Raw genomic sequence first — 27,414 nt, 5'->3', positions numbered from 1 at the left:
TACAGAGATCGTATGCTCTTTTTATTGGCATACAGTCACTACCCATATAAGTGCATTTGTGTCAAAAAAATAATTTTTCATATTTACAGGAAGTGACAGAATTCCAGTTGTTGGCAGAGTATATAAAGCTTTTCATACACAATCTTTTTTTTTTATTATTATTATTATTAGACAGAGAATATAAAATCTGAACTGAAAATCAAATTCAATGCATCATGGAAACTGTATTCCTCAATAGCGTTTCTTAAACTTAATTCTAGTTCCTTTCTCTCTCTCAACATCCTTCTAAGGCATCGGAAGTGTTATGCTACCTATTCCTCAAAAAATCCTCACTTTTACCAAAAGCCAATAGTTGTCTGAGATTGGACCAACACATCATTATTTATATCTGTACCAATGCAAGTAAAATCAGCGCATTGCAAATTATGCCTTTTTTTGCTAATAGGTATGACTGCTTACTTATGTAAAAGGACTTAACTGGGGGGTATGTTACTTATAACCGATCAACTAATTATTTCTCTGTAACAGTGTTTTGATAAACATGCGTGTAATTGCCAGCCATTAGCTTGCTTAATAAATGTAGAGCTAAAGATGTGATTCTTTGCACCGAAGCAGTTTACTTCTGCATCTAATTTATGAAAAAAAAATTACATTGGCAAAAATGCTACGTAGCTGAGTTCTAACTTTAGTAAATGGATTATCTGCTCATGAAGACATGCTTTGCAGGTTACCTGTACTAGTGTATCTTTTTTTCTTAGAAGATACAGCCAAAGAGATCTTACTTTGATATTAAGCCTTTTATCTTTTTCACAGCTGGTACCACACCAGACCTTCTTGGCTCAGATCTCCAGTCTCTGCCTGAATTAATGTTCTGCTGTAACAGTCACTGGCCAGGGTTGTGCATTGTTGGGGTTTTTAACTAGTGTTATTTCACACTCTTGTTACTAACAGCCATCGCTCATCTCCTGAAGGAGGAGGTAATCACAGTGACCTCCTTCACTTTATGGTGATATTAAAAACAAAAATTTCGTTACGTTGCTGTCTAATCAATGTATTAGCTTTGCAGGAATCACAATTCTTGTAACACTAACAAAAAATAACCATCTTTAATGTTTACTACACATTTAACGCCTGTGCCAAAATGTAAAGTTAACCTGTTACCGGTTTTCTACTGTGCGCTGGGTGCCAATTATAAATCTATTCCATAAAAACATCTAAAATACTGAGTCTTGTTCCTGTAATATCCCTGAACGTCCAGAAAGTTCTCTCTGAAATCTGGGTGAGGAATAGAGTTCCAGAGCTTAACACTGTCACACGAGATCAGTTCATCGCGCATATTCCTAATGGGGTTCAGTCTGTGTAAGTAGAGCTTCTATTACAGTGACCCAGATTTTACACACACACAGCATAGATTACTTGCTAGCCCAAATAAAAAGGATATTAAAAATCTATTACACATATCTAAAGGAAAAAAAAAAAAATGATGTCTTGTCTTTGTTCTTCCACACACACCCCCCCCATAGATAAATCTCATCAGGTCCATGGATCACATACTTTGACAAGTGTTTTACGTTAAAATCTTTTTCAAGTACTTTAAAAATTTGTTATACCAAAAAAAGCTGCCTTTTTCTTAAAAAAAAAAAAAAGTACTTTCTACAATTTAACACAAAATTCATGTGCAAGAATTTTAAACAAAAAATGAACTAAAGAGCTTTATTGACATCACAGTACATTCAATAGTAATTTTAAGAACATTACAGCTGAAAGAGAATGGCATGTTTTATATTCTTAATAAGCACTACCGTTCTTGAAAAAATGTAATACAAAGAAATCCTATTAGGTATTTAATTCTGAGCAGCATTTGGAAAAAAATACACCTATTTACAGATAAAAAAAGGATTCTGGTTTCACCTACATAGCCACAATGTGCCTCTATAATGAGACAAGCCTTTTATAACTCATGGAATTTTTAAACGTCATAGCACTGGTGCCAGAAATTCCTCAGCGTTTACGACGAAGAGGAGTTGTTGATCTGAAAAATAAAGGAAAAGGGAGGGGGGGAAAGTTAATTGGAAAAAACAGAAGACCCCCATACCCACACACACTTTAGGCTTAGTAATTAATAGCTTTAAAAGATTTTTTCCCAAAGTTACTTTTGCCTAAGACAAAAAAATTTAATAAATACCATACTGTATTAAAAAAAATAGTTCATATGCCGTACACATGAAGACGAATAGCAAAAAATAAAAAAATAAAAAACAAGTCAGACAAAATACTTAAAAAGTATACTACCTTGATCGTGACTTAGACTTGTGTTTGCGGCTTGCCTTCTTACCAGACCTTTGAGATTTCTCCATGGAGCATGACCGAATATGCTTCGATTTCTTAGCCTTCTTTTCTTTACTGCTTCCTGGCGATTCAGAACTACTCCTCGCGCTAGACTCGGAGCCTGACCGTTTTTTGCTATCTTTGGTAGTAATTTTTTTGCTTTCTTGCCTGGAATCCTGCCTGATTATTTTCACACATATCGAATCACCGCGAGAGAAAGTTCTTTCGCTGTCTCTTTTTCTCTTTAACCTACTGTCCTCATGATTGCCAGCCTTACTTTCTTTTTCCTCCTTTTTGGGCTTATCTTTTCGTTTTTCCTGATCCCTCTCCCTTTCTCTGTTCTTTTTCCTGTCTTTATCCACCCCACCGCTCTGCTCCTTCTTCCTTTCCTGATCTTTCCCCTCGCCTTTATGTTTGTGCCTGTTTCCAGTGGGGCTCCTACGCTGCTCCTCAGCCTTACGCCTGTCCCTGCTCCTGCTGCGGCTGGCGCGGTTGGCTCTCCTGTCTCTGGAACGGCTACTGCTCCTACGTCTGTCCCAGCTCCTCTCTCGAGAAGGACTCCGGTTTCTCCGCCTCTCCCCTCTCTCAGCGCTGCGGTTCCGACTAGATCTCCTCCTTTCCCTCATCTTCTCCCTGCTCCTGCTCCTCTCCCTCCTGTTCCTGTGGGAGTAACTCCTGCTCCTGCTGCGCCTGACTTTATGCGAGGGCGTCCTGCTGCGGCTGTGTCTCTTCTTCCTTTTAGGAGAGGAAGAAGGCGAAGAGCTGCGACTGCTCCCTGAGCTACTGCTGTAGGATGAGCTAGAGACCGTGCTGCTACTGCTACTGCTTCTGCTATTGCTGCTACTGCTACCGCTGCTGGAGCTCCTCGACCCGCTCCTTCCTGTCCTCTCTTTACCCTCTTTTTTGAGTTCTACATCAGGGGCGATGGCGTTGGGAGATCTTTTCTTTTCGTGAACCATATCTGCTTCAAGTTCTTTTGCCTCCTGCGATGCCGAGTTACTGTTTTGTTCTTTGTTAATAAATTCGTTCATCTCCTTTGAAATTTTTTCATTTTGTAGCTTTTCTTCTGGGGGAAAAAAAAAAAAAAAGGTACACAAAAGAAAAATGCAATTAATTTTGAGTAATTTCCATCCTGTTGTTTGTATGTCAGTAATTTCCATACTGCTACTTTTGGCAAAACCAAATTTCCAAGTACCTTTCATAATATTTATAATTAATACACAGTCTGCCATTCTAATACCTACCTACCTACCAACTTATTTTCTCTTTTTATAATTCTAGAAAAGTTGTCCTCCTGGTTTAGAAAAGGGTACAACCCAGACACTTAGGAGTGCTTGACGTCATTTCGTGTTTCAGTGGTATACGACAAAGTTCTCCAACGAACACCCTGGAGCACCAGAACTCCCAAATTCATCTACTTTTCCCTCTTGCACACATACTTTTCCCTCTTGCAACCTTCTGGCACACCTGATTCTCCCCTCCTCCCTCAAACAGTACTCCTCTAAGCTGCACCTCCGCTTCTGTTGTGCGGGTGTCTATTTTTGTCAGTTAGGTTGACGGTTGGACAAGATGATCTTTAAGGTCCCTTCAAACCTAGAAGATTCTGTGATTCTGTGCGATTCCTTCCAGCCTGGTTCCTCTGGGACTGAGTAATCACTGGCTGGTCTGAAGAAGTTGTTATTTCCCACACGGAGCATGGGTGGCCTCTCCAACCTCAGAACAAGGGTAGTCATATCTCTACATTTTGCCGGCCTCATCACCCAAAAAAGTCTTAGAGAAGTACCTTCTGCTGTAGTGATGCAAGTTTGTTTCACGACATTTTCCAAGGATAACTTAAATTAGTCCTAAAAGCTAACTAGGACAAGCAATTTACATTTGTCCTTGTTTTTGAAAGGTTTTATAGTCAATGAATTCCAAGAAAGAGAAGAATAGTATAAAAAGGAGACTCGGAGATAACTCTTTGCTTAAGCTGCAGCTTAAAAGACCACAGCATTTAATAAAGATGGATGCTAAAACTCTTACAAAACAAAAAGTTAATGTCAGTTGAGATGATACGTAACTTGGTAGTTAGCAAATACTATAAATGTGGTAAGAACACAAGAGAAGAATAAAAAAAATACATTTCTTGAAAATAACTTAATGAGTATCAGGCCAAGATTTTCATATAGCAAAATAAAGAAATTCAGACCCTCAGAGCATTTTTCAGAGGTTTCCAACTTTAAAAAAATTTTACTTGTTTCTATTCAACCTGGGATCCTTTGCATCACCGGCCAAGTTTATCTCCCCTCCCCATTTTTAATTGAACCCAGAAAAAATAACTGACATACAACATCTGTAACCAAAAAATGGCCTTTTGATGTGGGCCATCAGTTCCTGAATTAACTTAGGGAATAAAACTACATCCAGAAACCCAGCATGATCCAAATGGCAACTGCCCATGGCAGGGGAGTTGGACTAGATGATCTTCAAAGGTTCCTTTCCAACCCAAACCGTTCCATGATTGTCAAATACAACCCAGAGAACAAATCCACCTGGTCCCTGAGTTATAAGGTAATAGAGGCAGAAATCAGTGTATGTTAGAAGATGCTGTACTCAGTACTAGAAATCTTCTGCTTTTCCTAAACACCGCTACAAATGAGATTCTGCATTTAGTGTTCTTCGGTACTTTGGATGTATAGAATCAGCTTGTTTACTCTACATTTCTATTTCTGTAAATAGTCCCATGGAGTTGTCCCCAAACTGGCATCTGGCCTCTCCTACTTGGAAGAGAGAGGTCACAGGCCACCAGTCAGTCACTCTCCATATGGCTATCCTTTTATACATCAACCTTAAAATGCCCAAAGACAGGAGGATTAAGGAAACCAAAAGTTTAGTGAGTTCAGACTTCTATTAAGGGATCCATATGTTCTATTTTTAGGCCTTTAAAATAAGAAGGTGGAAATCATCCATCTCCAAATAAGAAAAAAGTATGTTATCATAATAGCACTTTCTTTCTCCTCCAGCTTATGAATTCTTACCATTGCGTTCATCTGTCAATCTAGACTGCTCTTCAGCAGTGCAAGTGACAACTGTGATACCCTTTTCACCTACCTTATCAGTAAAAAAGGACACACCTTACCTTGTATGGAGAAGCAGAAGTAAATTACAGATTATTTTATTTATTTCTTTTTTTTAAAAATTAAGCCTGTTACCTTCTTAGAGTCTAAGTGTGAACTGACTGGGTTCATTAATCTCTCCCTGGTAGTAGGTATCAAAACCCAGTTGTGGAGACATAGCATATGGACACAAACCTCAACTGCAACTGCAAACTGTGAGTTCAAATGAACTGCAGCCTCCCACTCTACGTTCTGAAAAGTGCACTGCACAAGATTATGTATCAGAAAAGCAAGTTTTTCAGATGACATGAAATGTGCTTCATATACTTATAGTGTACAACTTTAAGAGATCAAGTTTAGATAAACTGCAGTCTGGTGCTGAAGGGTGGAATTTATCCCCTAGCCACAACAGAGATACTAGTAACTTTAAAAAATACATTATAAACATGCATTTTTATAAAGTGATACTATTATTTATATAGTACAATATCTACAGCATATAGATATATATGCACCACGTCTGCTCTTTTAACACTTAAGTAGAATAGTTTAGGGAAAACACTACATGGATTCTTTTCTTATCAGAAAGAAAAGCAGCAAACCCCATTTTGATCACATAGCTTAAAGATCTTTTTTGTTGGAACTTCAATTAAAGAACACTATTTCTAAATTTGGCTTAAAATGTGTTTTGTCTCCCACCAATTTACATATACTGGAACAGGCTGCCCAGGGAGGTGGTGGAGTCACCATCCCTGGCTGTGTTTAAGGGCCGTTTAGATGCAGTGCTAAGGGACATGGTGAAGGGGAGGACTTTGTAGAGTAGGGTAGATGGTCGGACTCGATGATCCCAAGGGTCTCTTCCAACCTAGACAATTCTATGATTCTATACTAAATAGTAAACTCTGTATACAGCAGCATAGCAAGAAGACGTGACATGCTTTACCTTCTAGCTGTTTTTCTAGTAGTAGTTGCTGTTCTCTCTCTTTTCTCCAAAATGCCTCCTGTTTTTGCCTGATTCTGTGTCGTAATTCCTCCTCATCAGTATCAGATGATTCAGAGCCTCTGTCACTCCTCTCATCTTCACTGTCTCCTGATCCATAACCACCCAGTCCACCTGCGTGCATAAAGTCCAGTCTATCATGAGGAAAGATTAAGCTTTGCTCTTAAAATTTCTGTGGGGCAAAGAGGAGAGTAACATTGCCCTTCCTTCACTTCCTCTTCTCGGAAGGAGTCACTTTATTCTGGTTAAGTGCCAATGCTGTTTGACTGGTGTGATGGAGGCCCCCATATCTGCATTGAGGCTCACTGTCTGGTTCTACTCCTCCTGGAACAGCCCGGCTATTTTCGGCAAGCGACCACGGTGAGCGCGGTACTTTTCCCATTGTATGGAAGGGCAAAAAAAGCTCCCTGTGGAGATGGGAACACAGTGCCTGCCTCTGCATCAGCAACCCGACAGAAAACGCCTGGGACCTTTCCCCAGAAGACATCTCTGAAATCACTTCAGCCGCCTCCGTAGTCCAAGGTTACCAAAATTCTGAATGCCATACCAATTTTGCTACATTGATTTAGAAAACACTGCACTTTGACAGGTACAGAGATGGAACAGAAATGCACTTTCTTCTCCCCTAGAGACATTAATAACTACTGAGGTGCTTATGATCTTGATTGAGTTAGTTTTAAAACATAAGAATGCTTGTGATGATAACATTCAACCTAATTCATCAGAAATCCACACAACAAGCACGTAATTGAAGACTGAGGCTGCTGTAGTATGTTTTAGATGATAAAAAGCACGTTGGGAAAGATCTTTTGCTGTTGTGTCTCAAGCTGCAATTTCAATCTCTTTTTTCTGTGTTGTTTCTGGTCATATGTGATATGGGAGCCTCTGTGCTTATGAAGCTTTTCAATAAAATTATAATTCCAAAGGTTATAGTATTTTTATTTATAGACTTTCGCATTACTCTTTTATCAACTTTCCCTTCCTGTTTGGATGGATCAAAATAGGACAAAAAGCATAAAACAGTATTCCTCTCTCTGAAGACCGCAGTGTACTTCTGAAACACGCTTTGAAAAATAAATCTATCTAAAGTTTTTACGCATTTTCAAAATTAGGGCAAGATTCTCATACGCTAACTCACACTGACTAGTCCTTTACTCCAAAAACCATCCCACTTATATCAGTAGGTTTACCTGTGGAACAAACAAAGGTGCTGATAAAGTTATTGGCAAGTGACCCACACCCTCGGGCAATTAAAATCTAAAATGCAATTTCTAGAAATGCAAGGCAAGAGTGAAACTCCCCCTTTAAGCCCTCTCAAGAATAAGGAACATACTTACCGAGTCCAGTGAGGGAAGCCAGTGCACTGGACTGTGCCAGCTGTTTTGCAGGAGCTTTGTATCACATCAACAACAGGAACAACATGTTAACACAAATAGCCACGATTTCATAGTCATGAGTCTATGGTATTGTTAAATCTACTACTATTGCTGTTCTTTGGAGGGAGAGAAGAAACATTAAAAACGCATCATCCATTTAAAACCAACCAACTCTAGATTTTCTGACCACGAAGGTTTAGAATTTAACTGCAAATTAACAGTGAACAGAAAAAAAAACAAATATATACTCATAAATCACTTTCCAAGTTACAGCATCTGCACATAATTTTCAAGTTTCAGTAGTTACATATTTAGATTAACTCAGTTACGTTAAAAAAATCTGTTATGTAAGTATCATACATGTTAATTGTGAAAGCAAATGAATTACTAATTGAGGACAAAGTTCGTCTCTTTTCACTTCTGAACAGCTAAGAACTTGAGATAAAGATGACAGCATTAAGAAACAGCTACAACTCAAGAGGCACTGACACACAGGTATCATTTTAACTAAATCAATGAATTGTATGAAAGAAATGGAGTAACTGAAGTAACTCACAATACACTGCACAGGACAACAGTACATGGTTACTGGATTTGAAGTCTATCAAGTTGAATGCATTATACTGGAATTGTTCTTGGGGGATAACTATGGAGGTTAAATGTTCTAGAGACATGCAAATATAGAATATTCACAGAAGAAACTAAAAAAAAAAAACAAAAAAAGAAAAAAAAAAAAAAAGAACCGGCATACCTTTAGTTGCTTTACGGTGAACATCTTTGGCCACGTAATAAATTTCTTCATTTGTGACATCTAAGAGAATCTCTGTCAGCAGCATTTTTGTCAGCATCATCTGAAGAAAATTGTATATACAATTAAAGGCTAAAACCTCTTGAATAAATGCTGCATTCAAACTGTATCTATAGAGCCTCACTTCTTTTGATGGCTTTAAAAGTACTCTCCTGCACATTTTATTTATTTTTTTATTTCAACAGACATGACTTAAAAACACAAGTCTGAAATCTTTCAAATTTGACCCGATTTCAAAACTTTTAGAACTGTATTTTGACTGAACTGTATCCACACATATTACACACAGCTATCCAGGAAACTGATCCTTGATGTCAAAGATCATACGGGAAATTAGTATGTAAATCAGAAATGACTGATCCCATTTATTCTTTTAAAAAATAAAGAGCAAACTTCTGTCTGGTATGCTGCCTCGCTGACCCCAATCCTGCAAAAATCATCAGAGGTTACTAATAGAGGAGTTTATTATTACATATTTACTACAAAAATTGAACTGTTAGTAGCTTATTCTCCCAGCTGCTCAGTCTGGCCACCTGCTTTACGACAGTACATTCATCAAACTCGTTAGAATTCAGGGCCTTCATTAACAAGGTTTCAGTTGTACAATTAGCACACAACTGATTTCAAAGAACAAAGTTTCTGCAGGCACAGTGAAGCTTTGGCTGGTCTAGGACTTGGGTTTCTAACACACTCTTGGAAGAATAAATTTCTTAAAAGTTTCCTTTCACAGGTTGAACCACAGATTTCAGACGGGTGCATTTTATCATTAGAAGTTTTCAGGAATTTGACAAGTTAAGCCAAATCACAGAATTAGTAACGATCAATGTAAAGATTACGGTCATTACGTTCTTTCACTATTATGCTAAATATGAGTTATGTAACTTATATCCCTCTCTACAAAAGACAGACAGCGTTATAAAGAGACAAGCAAATATAACCCTGCTTTACTGTATGGTAAGTATTACACCTCTATTGTCAGTATCAGGCAGAGGAAAAAGTGTTTTACTTTCCTATGCCCCAAAAATATGAGCAAACAGACAGAAATACTTAGTGAGAACTACATTATTAATACCATTTGATATTCCTTTTCTTCTTCTGTCATTTCTGGTTCACTTTGCTCCTCTTGAGGAGCCGGGGATGGACTCCTGCTGATTTTCCCAAGGCTTACAGCTTCTGTGTTTTCAGCATCTTCATCTTCCTCATCGCTGTCCTACAAGGACAGCATCACGCGTTTCAGGAAAAACTTGCACGTCAAGCTCATTAGTTTCCATTTATTACAGTCAACATGATTCACTTTGTACTGAGATCTGTATTACAGTTGTCATAAAACTACTTCCTTTCTGCCCTTCTAATAAACATGCAGGCACCTCTCTACTCACACGAGATAAGTAACTACATAGTTGTCAGTTCACTGCCAGACAGGTACTCAGAAATGCAAACAAAGGAGATAACTGCTACAGTGAAGGCAACACAAGGCTTCCAAAATGGGCTCAGTTCAGCAAATACAGGTATCTGAATTCGTTCAGCTACTGATTTAGAATTCAAACCTTCAAAGATACGTATCTTTCCAAAATACAGACAAGAAAAAAAAGTCTATTTTCATCGTTGTTTCTTTGCTACTACAGATCAAATAAGATACTTTTACCTCTCAGACATTAACAACTTCAAAACGTCAAGTAAATATCAACAAAGCAGCAGCTTAATTTTAAGCAACAGAAAAAAAAGAGATAACCAGGAATGCACACTCTCTATTTGGAAAAGACCAAAAAGTTGATGCCTTTCAGGAAATACAAACCTGAGCAAAAAGCAAACATTTCTACTTACAAATTTACTTTTCTGAGGTAACCGTGGGCCATCCGCTTCTTCAGCCTCCTCACTTTCCTTTTTTTCTTTTTTAGACATCTGTGAACGCTGCTGCTCCATCCTCTCTTTTTCCAATTTTTTCTGTTTTTCTCGTTCCATCTTTTCCAGGCCCTCACGAATCCAAGCAGGCAGAGTCCTACGCTTCACAGCATCTACATAAGCAAGTTTTAGAGTTCTGTATGATTGAAAAAAAGCTTCCCCCCCCAAATAAAAAAAATAAAAAATAACAAGAGCAAAGCAGCAAACCCTCCACCCCAATATAAACAAGCCACACTTCTGACTGTAAACGCCCATTTACAATAGCTTTTTCTTTCCCTCCTTTTTTACTTTGTTAAAAAAAAGAGTCTTCAAATTTTGCAATTCTTTTCAAAACACAGCTTTTACATTTTTTTCATTAAGGAGTGGTTAACAAGTACCAATCTGTGGAGGCTCCTGCTTCACAGGCATCGCAATAGGTGAACGCTGTCGGTCTCTGAACGAGGGTCTTTCCCTTCGATTTTGAGGAGGTGCGGGAGGTGCTGGTGGACCTGGCGGCCCTGGTGGTCCTGGCTGCCAATAAGGTGGATGAAATCCACCTTGAGGTGGACCAAAAGCAGCCCCATGCTGAAAGAGCAATGCAGTTTGTTTTTCTTTACATGTAACACTAAATACAGCATGTGCGCAAGTCGGTCTACAGAAATCCATGCAAGTAGGAATCCACAATCTCTAGGCTACTGAGATCTCTTAATCTCTTTTTCTGTGGTCCCCAAGAAACAAGTCTTCCTTAAACATTTAATAAGTAAACTTAGATTTAAGCAGGGATACTAATGAAGCTGAAAGGGCTTCAACCAAACTCCCTTCAAATTGTGCTAAGCATTAAGCCCTACAATCACCATCTATCTCCAGCAGTTCCTTCCCAGCTTATCAACAGAGCATGCAGTTAAATGAACAGTATACAAAATTAAGGTTTAAAAGTCTACGTTAGCAGTTTTTCCTTGTAACTACAACGTAATGAAAAATGAAAAGTTCAAGCTTTTATTACAAAAGAATTTTTGCACTGTGCCCTTTCCAGTAATCATCCACGGATGTTATTAGGATGGCTGATTAAAATATTAAATACGTAATTATGCAAGTTTACTGCAGACCCTGGGTTCTGAGCAAGCTGTACACAATCCAAAAGCCCTAAGTCTTCAGGTATACACGAGGGGGGTTTTGTCTTAATATTTGCTGCCCAGAAATGCCTAATGAAACTATTTAAGGGGAGGGTGTTTAGGAAGAAATTTAAAGCATTGGGTATTTTGTATTATATTCTACTGACTCTCTATTTAAGTCACTAGAGCTAGAAGCACTCTTCCACTACAATTTCAGGCCAAGCATCCCTCTGTTATTCACTGCAAAACAAGTTTTCTGTAGGACTTTGAGAAATTAATTTTAAGAGTTGGTTCCGTAACAGTAAACAAAGGAAACAATAATAAATAAGGTGAATTTGAAAATATTGGTTCCCTTCCTAACATTGCTGAATGGGAGCATTTAATAACAGAGAAAAGCAGGCCAGAATATAGAAACACATTTCTGCCCATCTTCCCTTGGGTTTGCTTATGAACAGGAGGTAGGTGTTTTAAGAGGTACAGTTTGTCATTTATATCAAGAGTTTTTAAAGAAAAATATTGAAAATAGGCGAAAGATCTAAAACTTCTTTGTGTTTAAAGATCTGTGTCATGCCCTCTGCTACTATTAGTGCTAAAACCACCTACAGATTTATTACGCTATCCAACTTATATGTCAAAATGAAGAAAAAATTGGATGTGGAATTTTTAGAAATGCCATTGTTTATTCAAAGAATCACAGTAGATAGATATGGAAAAGATCGATGGATCATCCAGTCTATCTCCCTGCAAATACAGGACTGTTCCCTGTGGTACATTACCTAGCGTATTTAAGTATACATTTCTGAACTTGGGTATTTTCCTCCTCCTCTTTTATTTTTTGGTTTTTGTTTTTGGTTTGTTTGTTGGGTTTTTTTTAAATGCAAAACTACATAATGTTATTTATATACTGGAACACAGTGATTCATTTTAATATTGCAGACAACAGCCATTTCTCATCACTAGTACGGAAAAAAAACCTCTTTGGCCTCAGAACAGAACTGAAAGCTCTAAAGTCTCTTCTGTAAAGTATTTGGTAAAAATGTATCTTAGCAGATAACAGATTCTGTAGATGTTTGTAGAACTGAAGAATGAAAGTCGCCGCTAGATGATATTAGAGGAACACATCCATGGGAGGGACTCTGCGCGCCTACAATAGTAAAGCAACAAATATGTTTCACCTGATAGTCAAACTGGTTCACTGGCCCCATTGTAAAGTTATCGGGAGGTCCCCCAAAGTTGTGATTGTTCTGGTTAAACATATGCCTGTTGTCAGGAGCAAATTCCCCACTGTCCTGACTGTTGCTGTCTTCAGAGGGAGGAACAATCTCCATTTGACCTGTGCTTGGCGCCATCCACTGCTGATCTGGAGGTGGGTGAGGGGGCTGGTGAGGCATTCCCCATTCTGTTCAGGATTCAGAATACAATTCAACACCAAGTTAGTGCAATTTTTATGAGTCACCCATCAATAAATGTTCTTTCATTTATGACAAGGTTCCTCAAAGCAACAGACAATAAAGCTATGAAGAATCATCAGTCTACAGCCTGTGTTATACTGCCTCAGTAATTTCTTCAACTAAATGAAGGAAATACAAATTGCTGCAGCTGAACTAAAACTAAAGCCTTGTGTCTTGGTAACAGACGATTTCCTGGATTCTCCAGTATCTAGCAGAGGTCCCAGCATAAGCTACAGTCATAAGCCCTCAAACATAAGTTACAATTGGCTAACAGAGTGAAAAGGGTTTAAGGAACTAATTAATAGTTCTCTTCTTAAGAAGCCAGTCTAAAAATTACGTCCACTATACAGATATTTATAGACTCTTACAGAACTACCTTATTAGTTCTGTTACTGCTGAAAGTTATATCTAGCCTCTCAGATTAACTCCTACCTTCCATCCAGTCCTGGAATAATTCTTTCAAATTATAATTTTCACTGTCCTTTCCATCTGCATAATAACTGGATCCATTAGTGTAGCAACCAAGAAGTGTTAACATAGTTTTTCTACTTGGTTGTGCTTCTTCCTGTATGTTCAAAGACTGCATTGTTCCTTTCACTTTCACTGTCATTCTGGCAGGTCATTTTTAGCTGATTAATCAAATCCTTTTCCAGAGTCAATACTTATAAAGTATTCTAAGGGACAGAATCCTTTATCCTTTAAGTACAGCTTACAGGAGTTACTGTTCATAACTGTCTGTGTTAACATTTGACACTATTTAAGCACCCAGTTTAGTTCAAGTCACATACAACAGATGCTGGTTTCACTTGCAGAACACGAATCCCTTCAAAACGAATAGTCTGATAGTTGCACAGCTGGCTTTCAGATTGCCATTTTGCTTTTTTATTATTTTATTATTATTTATTATTTATTTTATTATTTATTTTATTATTATTTTGGATCCAAAAAGAAACTTGGAAGGATAGGGAGGAAGAAGAGGATGGAGAAAGCCAGCATCTGCCAGTTGTACTGTGAACTCATTCTAGATGACAAGATCATGCCAGAAGCAGGTATGACACTACAGGAGAGGGCAACCAATGCTCTGTAATTCTGAAGCACCCTGTTGCTTTTAATGCTGCTGTTCCTACTGCAGTGGGATGAGCAACAAAACACAGAAGACGCAAGAATAAAATCCAGGGAAATAGATACGTAATTGCCAATTCATACTTTATCTTTCTACAACAGGGACAGAACAAATCTTTTGCACATATATATTATAAAACCAAATTATTTATTTTATCTAGAGATTACTGAGCTGTGTTATCAGACCTTTGTGTCAGTACTGTTACCCGTTTCGTGGAACATCTGACTGAAAAACAAAAGCTGTGATACTCAGTTAATTAGCTGATGCTACTGGTAACCTGAGGGACCAGCCATATTCACACCCCAAAACATCTGACAAAAACAAAATTTCATTACATGATAAAAAGCAACGAATGGGAAGGAAAACAAACCTGTCTGCCACATTCTGTTGAAGTTGGGATCCCCCTGAAAATTATTATGGTTGTTTGGACCAGACTCTATTCCTGAAATATCCTGCCCGTTTGGCATCATTCCTTGTTGTTCCACTACACTCTGTTGCCCTGAGGCTTCTCGCTGAGCAATCCATGCTTGAGCTAACGCAGCCCAGTCAATCTGGCCTACAATAAACAGAGGAAATTTAAAAGGTGAGTATTCGCATGTCTGAAGCTTAACAGTGTTTCTCAATTACACGTCTCATTGCTCAAGAGAAATGGGCAATGTTTACCTTCAGCAAGTACTGTGAGCACCATTAAAAGTTATTCAGAGTGTACAGTAAAGCAGACTGAAAGCAACTGCCAGAGTACACACTTGCTGGAGTTTCTCTGCATATGTTCAAAATGCCATAGGGCAGACTATTTTAGGTTCACATTAGCAATGAACGGGTGGTTGTAATAGCACTTTTTTTTTGTAAGTGAACTCATTTTGATACCAGAAAGAAGTATGTATAGCATTACATTCTAAATTCATAAAGATTCAAGTGTTAGAAAGATGCACAGTTAAAAATACAATTTGCAGTGTACTCTTTGTATAACCCCTGATTTCTGGAACGCTTTTTTATGTTACAGTTCTCTCTCCCCTTTTTTTCCTTTACTGACATTCCTACCAGTAAGTAACTAAATCGCACTCAGATGAGGACACTAGTATGTCTTCTGCTTATTATCAAGTCAGGAAATGTCTCTAGGAAAGTTACAGAAATGAAAGTGACAGAAAACAATGTAAAACCAGTGTCCCTGATCACTCTGCCTGAGTATTAAATACATGCCTCTGCTCTCTTTATCCATTTCTTTACTTCTCTTGATACTTTGAACTGCCACCTCCCTCTCAAGTTAAGGTATATTATGTTCTATTGTTTAAAATATGGGGGGGTTTTGGTGGGGAAAAAATATAAGCAAGAGATCATGACTGCTGTAACCTAAAATAAGCATCAGGCTAATGTTGCAGTGAGAGTTTTTCCTGTGTATACATCTGCATTAGTACTTCTGCCACACATGCAACGGATAAAAAGCAGATGATTCAGCTTGGCTAAAGAACTGACAGGGATACAGATACTGTAGAAGTACCTGAGGTCTAAATGCTGATCTGTATGACTGGTAAAATGCTGGCAGTTTGCCCAGGATAACTCAGGTTGTTTGCCTGCCTTTTGCATGTTAAACATCAACTACGTCAGAACACGCGGAATCTATGTATGTTTTCTGTTTTTCTAGTTGTCAAAAAAGCATCATAAATGTGTTATCTTGAGAGCAGCTACAAAAACGTTAACTATCAGTCATGCTCTGTAACAAAGATTCAAAAATTCAAATGACAACAGATTAAAAAAAAAAAAAATTAATCCACAAAGCTTTCTATATACTTACTTGGGTCTTGCTGGTGCTGAAATGACTGCATCCACTGCTGTTGGTTCAAAGGCCATTGCTGCCAAGGTTGTCCACCTTGATCCCACATCTTTTAAGTCTTTATATAGTCTATATTTCAACTAAAAATAATAGTTGTATGTTTAAATAGATGCCCATGAAACATCACATAACTGAAACTTACATAACTGCAGATATAGTTAAGCCTTGCAAAGCAAGCTGAAGCAATGCTGGCTTAATATTTTAAGCTGGAGGAAATGGTTCATCCTTTAGAGTAATATCTGAAAATATTACTGTAAGATCTCAGAAGCCTAGTACGCTTCCTCTGTATTTTCACAAAGAAATTAACTACAAAATGACGTTCAAGGAGAGATATGACAAGATTGTAAGACAAGAACTCATCTGACAATAAATGCAATTTAAAGTAAGTCAAAATATAACAGACATTACTTAAATTATATCCTTGCCTGTTTCTTAGGGAAAAGATGTGTATTTTTCTACACAAGTGTCATGCAAGGCTGTTAAGCGAGACAAAGGAAAGCCACTGAATGGTAAAACACATGGTTAAGGATTGCACTGGAGAACTGCACAGTACAAGACGGTGTCCACATGCATTTTATGCATTGTACAGGCTCATTATAATTCCTGAGTAATGGATGCCTTCGAATGTGACCCCCCAAAAAAAGAATATCACTGCATAACTGCACATTTACCACAACACCCCTTAAAATCACGAGAAACATTTTTTGGTGCTGTGCTGTACATCCTCACTGAGCAGGCAGCAGCCCTAGGACCCGATGGGAAGGGAAGCTCCACAACCTGCTTTAAGGGAAGCTCCAGGACCTGCTTTGCAAGAACTCGCCGAGGTACAGTGAGGTACACCAGGTAGGTGTGCCTATAATGGCACACCAGTTCCTTCTGGTCACTCGTACCTCCTGTCTACACCTAACCTGCTACACACGGAGAACCAGAGAGTGGCCACCTACACTGCTCCAAACAGCTTTTCTGAAGACAAAGCCTGGGCTTTGGGTACACTTCACTCCAGGAACCATACCCAAGGCCAATGAGTAAGACTGCACCCAAGCACAACCCCCTCTGCCCTTCCCAGGCTGTTAACAACTTCTCATCAGCCTTTCTGCCCTCAATGAAGATCTCCTCACGCCATTCAACACACAATCCCGGATTTCATGCTTGATTTCATCACCCATGTAGGCTGTTTCAAGCGCTCCAAACTTAAAAGAAACAGAGAAAAAAAAGGGTCAGAGGAGCAGCACACAAGACCTAGATGATGCTGGCAGAACAGATGAATGCAGCCCGGCCCCTTCAGAGAGAACTGGCTCAAAGCAGCCGGTGCCCCTCGGGTGGCCATCCAGGAATGTCACCCCGGCTGTCACGACCGAGCAGGACACACCAAGACCCACAGACAGAGGCAGCTTTGGGCTGACCCAAGAAGAGCAATTAGAGAGGATCCTGCTTGCAGAGGCACATCGTGCTTAGCGCTTAACGACATTCTTCTGAATAATTGCAGGACTGCAAGGAAGAGCCTCGCGCCACAAAAATGCACCACCGGGGAAAAGCTGCACAGAACATTGTTGGGGGGCTGGGTCACACAGAGACCAACGCAAGCTCATGTTTTACATACTTCTGTCAAATTTTATTTTTGTTCTGAAAAACTGTAGGTCTGTGGCTCAGAAAAATTCTGTTGTATTTTTGGAGTCTCTACACAAGACCAGATAAACTTCAGGAACAGCAGGATGTGTTTGGTAAAACTTACTTTTCTATTTTCGCAATCTGTTCTTGCCAAATTAACTATTTGATTATTTTCTTCCTTCTCCACAATGTCTTTATTATATTCAAACTTTTAGTAGGTGAAGACAATGTCCTCTCTTTTTTGTCTTTTCTTGTTTGTTTGTTTTTAAAAATTTTGATCTGTACCTAGGAAGTCAACTTTCTTTCCCCAGTTGAGAGTAAAAAAGCAACTAACATGCACTTAATCCCACATTTAAGCTGGCTCTGCCACTCCGAGCTCTCCAGGTATTCATATTTCATACACAAAGTATGAAAAATAAATTTCTCATACCATTTTCACCCTAAAGTAAGAAAAAGGTAAGTAATTGCTTCTTCCTCTCCTCAATTCATCTCTCCATCTAGAATCCAAATTCTTTCCATTGTCAAAATAAACTTGCTTACATCTTAAAACAAATTTTTAATGCTTGTGGTTCAAGATAACCACTGGCCTTCAAAGCACTGCACATCCTCACCATGCCACTCCCTTTGTTTCCAGCTCTTAAACCACACCAGTGACAGTAAACATGTATTTCAGTAATTCAGGTATCACTTTTTTACCCACTCACTGCTCTGCAAAAAGTTGGTGAAATTTCACTAAAATAAACTCAACAAAAAGTTCAGAAGATAATGTAAGAGGCAGGTTTGCATACAATTGAATGCCAAAAATATCAATTTCTCATACAGTTAAAGAAATTGTCAACGTCTCTTATGGAAGTGTAGAGATATTAGGAGCACCTCTAACAAATTCAACTGAATTGGAACCTCCTACACACAGTTTTTACTTGATTGGATGCAATGAGGTTTATTTTTATTGGACTTGCTATACATCTGTCCTAAAGTCTTGGACATTTGGGTTTTTTGTGTTTGCCCTTTTTTATATGCTCCAGCTCACATAATTACCTTGTAATTAACTTTTGTACCTGTTGAAAAACTTCTCAGTTATCTGTTTATCATAGATTCTGCACTGAAAAGGAAGTTTAGTATTCAAGCCTTTTTGTCTTTATTCTCTCACTACGGGCAAACTGAAGCACTCGTTTGGAGTGTAAGAAGGTCTAAGGGAACAAACTCCTCCAAATCTTCTCTGTAGAACCTGCCTTCGAGATAGCAACTACCTTACTATTTCATGAGGTGCTCAAATAAACTAAGTCCATTTTTTTTCAGGGGAGATAAATTACTCTGCAGCTTTATCAACTGGCATCTGAAAAGGTAACCAAGAGACCCAGAAGACAGGCAGTGACTTTAGGCAGCAGCACGTGTTGCCCTCCTTCCTTCTCCACAAGTTATCACACCCAAGGCTGAGTTTGTGCTCCTATGGGGAGAGGTGCCAAAGGACTCCACCATCTCCCAGTTACAGACCAGCACGGACCCAGGCCACCGAGCGCTCCTCCGGGCTGCTCCCAAGGACACTGCAGGTGTCAGCAAGGACCTGGGACACGGCAGGCAGCTGGGACACGTCCATCCTGGTTTGGAAGGTCAGAGACCTTCAATCAGAGCCAGCTGGCTTTGGAGCCAGAGAAAAAAAACCCATGGGGTTTTAGTTGTTAGTGCACACGGCCTCTGCTCCATCGCTCTGCAATCTAATACGGCCTCGAGTCTTCAACTTGCCCCAGACAGATTATTTCACCTTATTATCGCTATTTTGGGAAGAGAAACCAGATGGGGAAGTGCAAAGCAAGAGGTCAAGATTTCTATTTTGATGCACAACAGCGTGATAAGACAGCAACAACTGTCTAAAACCTTTAAGAACTTCAACATTTGGTTAATTCAATTTATGCCATCCAGAGCAGACCAATTTAAAAATTTGAAACTGCTAACTTTAGTTTGTGAACTGTGCTTGAAAGCTTTTAATTCTGTATTGCATTTGTGCTTTCACTGTTTTCCCGAAGAAATGTTGATGCCCATAGGTTGGCAAACATAAAACATGCTGCCTTTCGAGTACAGATTTATTACTAAATTCAGTGTAAAAAACCTGTCTTTACTAATCAGAAATACACACCACACAAATACTTAAGCAATTACATCACTTTCTTCATGCAACTGTACATGCCAAAGCCCTTTTTCAAATATCATGTGAAAATTGGCCAAAACTATTTATAATATTCTATTTATTTCAACTCGTCTCTGTTGTTATGCTATTTTTTGGACATAAACAGGAATTGGATGTGGAAGGAACAAAATTAGCATCTTACAATGTCTATAAAGCTAACCTTAAGATACACTGGCTAAAAGGGAAGACCACATGTATTCAAATTCAATTGAAAAGCAAATGTTGTATTTTAATATGCACTATTCAGAGCCAGTGAACAGAGGTTTGTTCTAAGGCTTCCATCTACATGGTGACCTGAAACAGCAGGACACCATCACCTTCTGAGAAACAGACTTCCCTGCTTTTTTGCTCCCCACTTGGTTTCCTGTACTTTTTCCAAGTTTTCACTAACTGGTAGAAGGTAAACACGAAAAAGGTACTCAATATAAAATTTTCTCGCTTGCTACAGGGAGGCTACAGGCATTTAAAGGTGGTTTATTGTCTTCACAAATTGTTCTTCTAAGCACTGCTGCATTTAATGGTTTCATCTGCTTTTAAGTTTCACAGGCAAACAAACTGGCTTTAGCTCTTCATTTTAAGTTACCTACTCTAAAAAGTAACTAAATCAATCCTATATACAGACACATCTATTAAATTACATACACGTAGGCTATCTGATGTTACTCTTTTTTACCTAAAAGTAATATAACTTTGTGTATTGCTTGTGAAGCTTTACTGAGAAGAATATGTAAGAACTTTTCAACAGAATCTCAATATTGGCCCATCAGATATCACTGACATTTTCCTCTGCTAGTGATGCTATTTTAAAGATGTCAAAAATAAAAGCAGCCCAAGACAAGTCTTACCATAATGAACAAACCAGATGTGAGAGTTACCAAAACAACAATTTTGAACTTCAGTGCCATGAACTGGAAATGGCACAAACTACTTCTAAAAGAACTCACAAAATACAAGAAGAAAATGCAGCCTGTTTGTAGTAATTTTAAATTTATTGCAGAGGATTTACCCCCAGTATGGGGGGGGAAGGGAGGAGAGGCAGAACCCACATCCCCAAAACCAACAAACAATGTCTCTCCCCCACCAAATCCGTAAATTAAAGGCTTGAAACAGCTGAAACCTCTTGTATTAATATATGTGCCAAGAAGTAAACATCATTTTCCTGAGATACATCAAGTAGTAATAATGGAGAAAAGAGAATCAAGTCCACTCCCACCTAATTAAAATCTACATTGTCAAAACTAACTGAGGATGCTGCCACACAAACTATAAACAAGTTTTAATCCCTTACAAAGTTCCAAGTCAGTATAACCTGAAATAAAGAGGCTTCACCTAACACAACAGACAGCTCTAAGCCTAATTCCCACTAGTGACACCAGGCCAAATACACAGCACAGCACCCAAATGGCAGTGAAACAAGTTCTATTTTTCACTGAAAGGGAGGGGGAAAGACAAATACTGGCTAAAATCTACTCAATTCAAACATTAGCAGGACAGTTACTGACTAACAGAGGGATACATCAACTGAGAAGTCATTAAAACACTCTGGTCCCTATGCCACCAGTGCGTAAAACAGGTTTTGAAAAACAAACAGGTTCAAAGAATGGATCCATTTTACAGGTACCTACTGGTAAAGGAAAATGCAGATACTACCCTCCTTTATGATCATGGGTTAAGATTCTTTTACTTAGCTTTTCTACCCTCCCAATAAATCGGATATAGCCTTTCTGCTTTCTCTCTCTCTAGCAAACACAAATAAACAAAAGAACATTTATTAGTGCTTCAGCCATTCCCTGATGTGGGATCACAGAACAGGAACCTGAATCTATTAAAAATCTGTTTACCAATGAAGGAACACAAGCCAATTCAGGATTCTTTTTGTTTCATAAAACAATACAATCACATGGGAAAAACACTCCCTCAATTCAAATTTATTTTCAGTTACATGTACTGAACAGATTACAAAAAGTGAATGTGTTATGTCAAAATTGTGCTAGAATTTTTAAGAGCAGACAAGTTCTGAAATATGTTCCTCGTATGTTTAAAAAATAAAAAGTTTCCTATTCAAAGGCTGGACCTACTGGAACTTTATTCAAATGCAGGATCTGCTGAAGTTTTATTGTAGCAAATTACTGGTACTAAAACTTGCCACCGTTGAGAGGACTGCTAGTAAAAGCTCCCCTGATGGTGCTAAAAGCTGACATGGTGGCATAGATACGACTTACCTTGATCCCCAGCAAATAGCATCCTCTGAGAGCCAACAGCACACAGAAAAATTTAAAGTTGGTGTCAAACTCTCTACTGCACTTTAGTATTTTACTCAACAAAAATCTAGGGTAAGCCAGTGAATGAAAACATAAAAGATATTTTTAAAGGTACCTTTCCACTCCTCTCCTCGATTGTGATGTGCACCTCAGCTATAGTTACACCTCAGAGTTAACCTGCTCTTTTAGGAAATAAGGCATCGCCTATTTGTCTCCAAAATACGGTATTTTTCGCTCTGATGTGTCCAGACACATCACACACTCTGAAAACTATACAATTAGAAGTTACTTACCAGTAACCAGAGTTTTGAATGATAATTCATATGCTCACCCTTAACTGTGGGAGACTTGCCCCAGCACTGCCCGCAAAACACAGTTACCTTGATGCAAATTATGGACTTTCACACCAACAGAAATACCACCCTGTCAAGTAGAACATGGTTTCCTGATGATTTCCCAATGGCACAGGGCTTGGTGAAGGCCCCCATAGTTAGTTGCTCACTGATGTCAAAGATGGGCCTTTTTTAAACAAGGCCACCAAGAGAACTTGAGCCCTAATGGACTCGCTCAGATTCCTCAAAAACTCTACCACGGCAGTTTCATAGTATAAATTCATAAAATCTGTTATCTAGTTCAACAATGCTTGTGTAGAGGTAACAATATTCAAACCTCTCGACAATGGAGAGGAGCAACCTTAGGAAGCCAGGCTCAGCCCTGAGAATGTCAAAAGACATCCCACTTGTCATCCTGGAGACACGATCTTCCTTACACGCCGTACTGCACTGCCTGTAGCAGAACTGAAAAAGACCAAGAAACTCTCTGTGGGAAGATAAGGGGAAGACCTGCCCCTAAATAAAATTTAACAGATCTACTGGATAATCTGAATTGCTCCAATTCACACAGATAATCCAAGACAAGAAGTACAGAGACTAACAAAGGTAGCCCAGCTCCAGAAGAGACCAGATCTCCAGGAAACTATGTGCCAGCCTGTTTTTTCAACCCTGTAGACAGGTAGTTTAATGACAGATGATTCTGGAGCTTACAGAACCAGAGCCAATAATCAAGTGCTTTCTGATGCAGAAAAGAGGCTGTTGCATCACCTTTCTGATAACATTACTCATCATCCCTGAACAGCGGGTCCGTATGTGACATGAGATGACCTGACAAGTTTTACTTGCACTCTGAGCTCTAATACATAGCTGCAGAAGTTCTTCTTGTGACTAAAGATCTTGTCTTGCAGGCATTCCAAACAGGTACTGCATTTTAGCAAAGAAGTATCCATTATCTAAATAAGCAAAGAAGCTGAAACCACAGGTCATCATGCATACTTTGAGAACCCCTACACACAGAGCTAGTCTTTGGACTAGCCCAGGGTTAAAGATACCGCTCTTTTTGCTATTCCAGTCATCGGACAGATATCTAGGTTAAAAAACATGTTCCATCTCCTCTAAGATAAACTGCCACTGCAACCATGACTATCTTAAGAGTCCTGGTTTATAATAAACTGCAAGTACTGTTCTTGAAAGAAATTCATAATTAGTGTCATTAGCTAGATAACCTTTTGCATGAGCTCAAGACAATGCAAACAGCAAAGGTACATCAGTCTCCGATGCTCTTTGTGGAATATTCTGGTCTGCAGGGAGTCATCCATGTCACACCTTGAGAAGCATCTCAAAAGCACCGCATAGTCTGCAGGCAGAGCTTCTCTGTCCCATATAGCCTTAGGCTCTGGAGATGGACCAGAAGGAAAATGGAGCAGTCTCAGAAGCAGAGGTCCTTGAAATCAACAGCCTGATCTTTTGCGTGAGCTCCTTGTTCTAGTGTAAGGCCTTTTCCTTTCATTCAAGGTAGCTGATATTGACTCTGAAGCTTTAGCACAAGGACTGAAGGTTTATGGTGAATTTCCATGATGAATTTTGTGGAACTGTTCAATTGCAAAAAGGATAAATCTAACCATACATTCAAACAACCTGAAGCAAAGCTGTTACTAGAAAGACAGGAATCAGAGATGCCACCAAGAGTTCAAGTCAAACAGTGTTGTTGAGAGTTGTTTTTCCCCATCCTTCTTCCCACTATGCTAGTGCTTCATCAGGGTCATGATAGCATAGACACCACTGATGAGGCTGGAAGGACCAGTGGATAAATATTCTAGGGATACAACCCCAACAGGCCACATATTTCTCCCAAGGAATTGCATAGAGCAGGTCATCCATGGTATTACTGACATCCAACCGAGCTGAAGTCTGAAGTCAATAAAGAACACAGACTGTATAAACTCCAAGAACATCTATCTCAACATGCTCCAAACTGGAAGGAACCATAAACTGAACACCTCTTCCATGACTGTGTCACTGGAATAAAGAAAACGTTACTGTAAGAATCCACACAAGGATCCTTAGGGCAACACCCTAAGTTGTTGCAGGCATTTAATGCCCCGATACTGAGATATTGTACATCTTTCCTCCTCCTGAGAGCATTTTTTTAACATCAAAACCATTCGTTCTTACACTGAAGAACAGAGACTTTCCAAACGCTGACCAAGACCCAAAATACAGAACCAGAAAAAGAACAGAAGAAAACAGCATGTTCAGTATCTACAAAGTTTTCCAGAATCTGGTTCACACGTCAGCATGTCTGACTAATATTTACAGTGCTACCAAGATGAAGTAGGCTGAACAAAGGCCAAATTAAAAAAAAAAAAAAAAAAAAAAACTATGAAAACTTCAGTGAGTCATTCAAGCAGTGTACCCTCCGCCCTCCCGCAGACGCGGCGCCGGGACCGACCGACCCCCGGTGGGACGGGAGGGCCCCCGGGAAGACGAACCTTTGCACCTCTGGCTAAAAATCTCCAAGAGTTGCGAGTTCAACAACAGGTAGAAAAATCATTTCATCATTTTCAACAGACAACTCCTTAAAAAAAAAAAATAAAAAAAAAAAAAAAAAAAAAGTACTATGAAAACTTCAGTGAGTCATTCAAGCAGTGTAGGTTCCAAGGTCTGTTATTTTAAGCTTAACTCCATATATCCACTGAGCTGAAGCCAGCCCTTTTAAAAGAACAAAAGGACCAGATATTGGCAACTCAGGTATCATTTACTTTTTTTTTTTATTTGTATTTTGAAGATATAATGACCATTTACTTTTTTTTTCGTATTTTGAAGATACAAGGACAAACACGTTTTGATGATCATAAAGCACCAAAACCACTGCTAAAACATCCCCTAGAAACAAAACCACAATAACTCAAGTAGTTTGAGGCAAAAAGCTATTGGGGTTGGGGGGTGTGGGGAGGGAGTCTGAGCTGGTTATTTCTTCCATATATTCCACTAGAAGAGCTGACATTAGATTTTCAATTAGCCATGTAAAACAATTAGCTTTTTTTTTTTTTAAGTGTACTATTCATCTGCAACTTCCTCCTTGATGAACATGCTCTCTCAAAAATGAATAGTACCAATAATTAAATAAATGACTATTCCTTGCTACTTATGAGCAGATATTACCCTCAACGATAAATGCAGTTATCACTTAAGGAAGAGACATCAGCTAGCGATGGAAGTAAGAACATCTAATAAAACCTACCCACAGTATTACTTGTTGCCAAAGGCAGACTTAGGACCATCATGTACCTCTGTCATTGGAAGAAGAGAGACTGGACACTCCTGCTTCCATAACACCTTCCCATAATCCTACACCTAACTGGAAATCAAACACGGTTAAGACTACTCTCTACCACTACAGGTTATATGGTGAGTTGTCCACTGAGGATTTGTGGAACTGTGCTAAATTGGTGGACTCTTAAGCCCTGCAATACTTGTGAGCCCGAAAGTGGAGAAACCATTGTTTCAGAGCAGAAGTTTGCATGTCCCATGTGACAAAGACAATACAGAAAGTCTTGCAATGGCACAATAGCAGAGATGACACATGGTTTGCTGCTGCCCCAAACAAAATAAAAATCAGTAGCTTGTCCTCTGATTTGTCACTGACTTGTCAGCAATGCTAGCGACTTGTCCCTGGACAAAGTTACTCCTGTGCTCTAGGATCAGGGGGAGCTGCATCATCAGTCACCTCCTCACAGGCACCACCTCTCAGCGTGGCCTGACTTCAGAATTTGGAAGGGGTTTCTTACTACAGCTATTCAGCTGGACTAGACTGTTATTTGTAACCCTGTCTTTGTAAAATGGTGCTTGAATATGGCCTGCTAGTAGACATACCTTATTCTTCTTACACTACCTTTGACTTCCTCATCTTTAAAAGGTGGCAGACAGTTTGCCTTAAAACAAATCCCTTAGAGCACCCCTTGCTTCCCTGTATCCCACACCTTTTAATACAGACACTTAGAGGTGGGACTGTAAGAGAAGAAATGAACAACCACCAAGGTGGCTGAATACTCCCTGTAGTAATTTGTTTCAGAAACATAGTAAATTTCAGCTGGGGTAGCACCTCATAGAATCATAGAATGGTTTAGAACCTTAAAGATTATGGAGTTCCAGCCCCCCTGCCATGGGCAGGGACACCTCCCACCAGACCAGGTTGCTCCAAGCCCCATCCAGCTTGGCCTTGAACACCTCCAGGGATGGGGAATCCACAGCTTCTCTGGGCAACCTGTTCCAGTGTCTCACCACCCTCAGAGTAAATAATTTCTTCCCAATATCTTACCTAAATCTCCCCTCTTTCAGTTTAAAACCATTGCCCCTCATCCTGTCACTACACTCCCTGACAAAGAGTCCCTCCCATCTCTCCTGTAGCCCCCTTTAGGTACTGAAAGGCTGCTATAGGGTCTCCCCAGAGCCTTCTCTTCTCCAGGCTGAACAACCCCAGCTCTCAACCTGTCTTCAGAAGGTGTTCCAGCCCTCTGACCATTTCTGTGGCCTCATCTTTAACCATAAGGTCAAGGACATCCCATCCAAGTTTAGTCCAACACCGAATTTCGTAGGACTGTCTAAAAAGAGTACTGAGAACCTGCCTGGGCAACTGCTTCACACAAAAAGGCTGACAAACCCGGGGTCTGTTTACAGGTGGGACTTAGGAACATCCTGCATGTGCCAAGCTACTGAACCAGGCTGCCGGATCGTACACAGGAGGGATGAGGCTGTTAATGTCAGTTCTCCGGAGCCCTCCAGCGGAACGAGCCGGCGAGAGGAGCCACCAAACGGGGGCCACATTCCACAGAGACGCTCCATCTGCCGGAGCCAGGCCGCGGGCACCGCCACCCGCCGGGCCCCGCCGCACGTGTGGCCTTCCCAAATGGGGTATTCCCGGCTAAATCAGTCGATGTGTGTGTGTATGTGTGTGTTGTCCCCCCCTCTTCCCCTGCCCATCCAGGGCCGTTCCTCCGCCACCTCCCGGGCCGGCCTCTCC

The 27,414-nt window shown here is 39.6% G+C and overlaps 1 protein-coding gene across 3 annotated transcripts in view; it reads right to left on the bottom strand.

The window, feature by feature from the left end:
- PNISR (PNN-interacting serine/arginine-rich protein) overlaps window positions 1-27,414 on the bottom strand; it is a 27,967-nt gene continuing 553 nt past the window's right edge. Inside the window, exons 2-12 of one of the 3 annotated variants that reach the window (XM_014964518.1) lie at window positions 15,967-16,085; window positions 14,545-14,730; window positions 12,776-12,999; window positions 10,887-11,073; window positions 10,432-10,622; window positions 9,680-9,817; window positions 8,551-8,650; window positions 7,761-7,814; window positions 6,367-6,537; window positions 2,293-3,394; window positions 1-2,032 (exon numbers count right to left, since the gene is read on the bottom strand). In XM_014964518.1, coding sequence (XP_014820004.1) covers window positions 2,002-2,032; window positions 2,293-3,394; window positions 6,367-6,537; window positions 7,761-7,814; window positions 8,551-8,650; window positions 9,680-9,817; window positions 10,432-10,622; window positions 10,887-11,073; window positions 12,776-12,999; window positions 14,545-14,730; window positions 15,967-16,054 — 2,472 coding nt within the window. In that variant the 5' untranslated portion in view covers window positions 16,055-16,085 and the 3' untranslated portion in view covers window positions 1-2,001. Of the gene's footprint in view, window positions 3,395-6,366; window positions 6,538-7,760; window positions 7,815-8,550; window positions 8,651-9,679; window positions 9,818-10,431; window positions 10,623-10,886; window positions 11,074-12,775; window positions 13,000-14,544; window positions 14,731-15,966; window positions 16,086-27,414 lie in introns of all 3 variants that reach the window. The other 2 variants (XM_014964519.1, XM_014964520.1) reach the window with 2 other exon arrangements.

This window comes from Calidris pugnax, unplaced genomic scaffold, assembly GCF_001431845.1.
Source record: "Calidris pugnax isolate Ruff unplaced genomic scaffold, ASM143184v1 scaffold219, whole genome shotgun sequence".
NCBI classification, from domain to species: Eukaryota; Metazoa; Chordata; class Aves; order Charadriiformes; family Scolopacidae; genus Calidris; species Calidris pugnax.
This window is presented reverse-complemented; position numbering and strand designations above follow the sequence as displayed.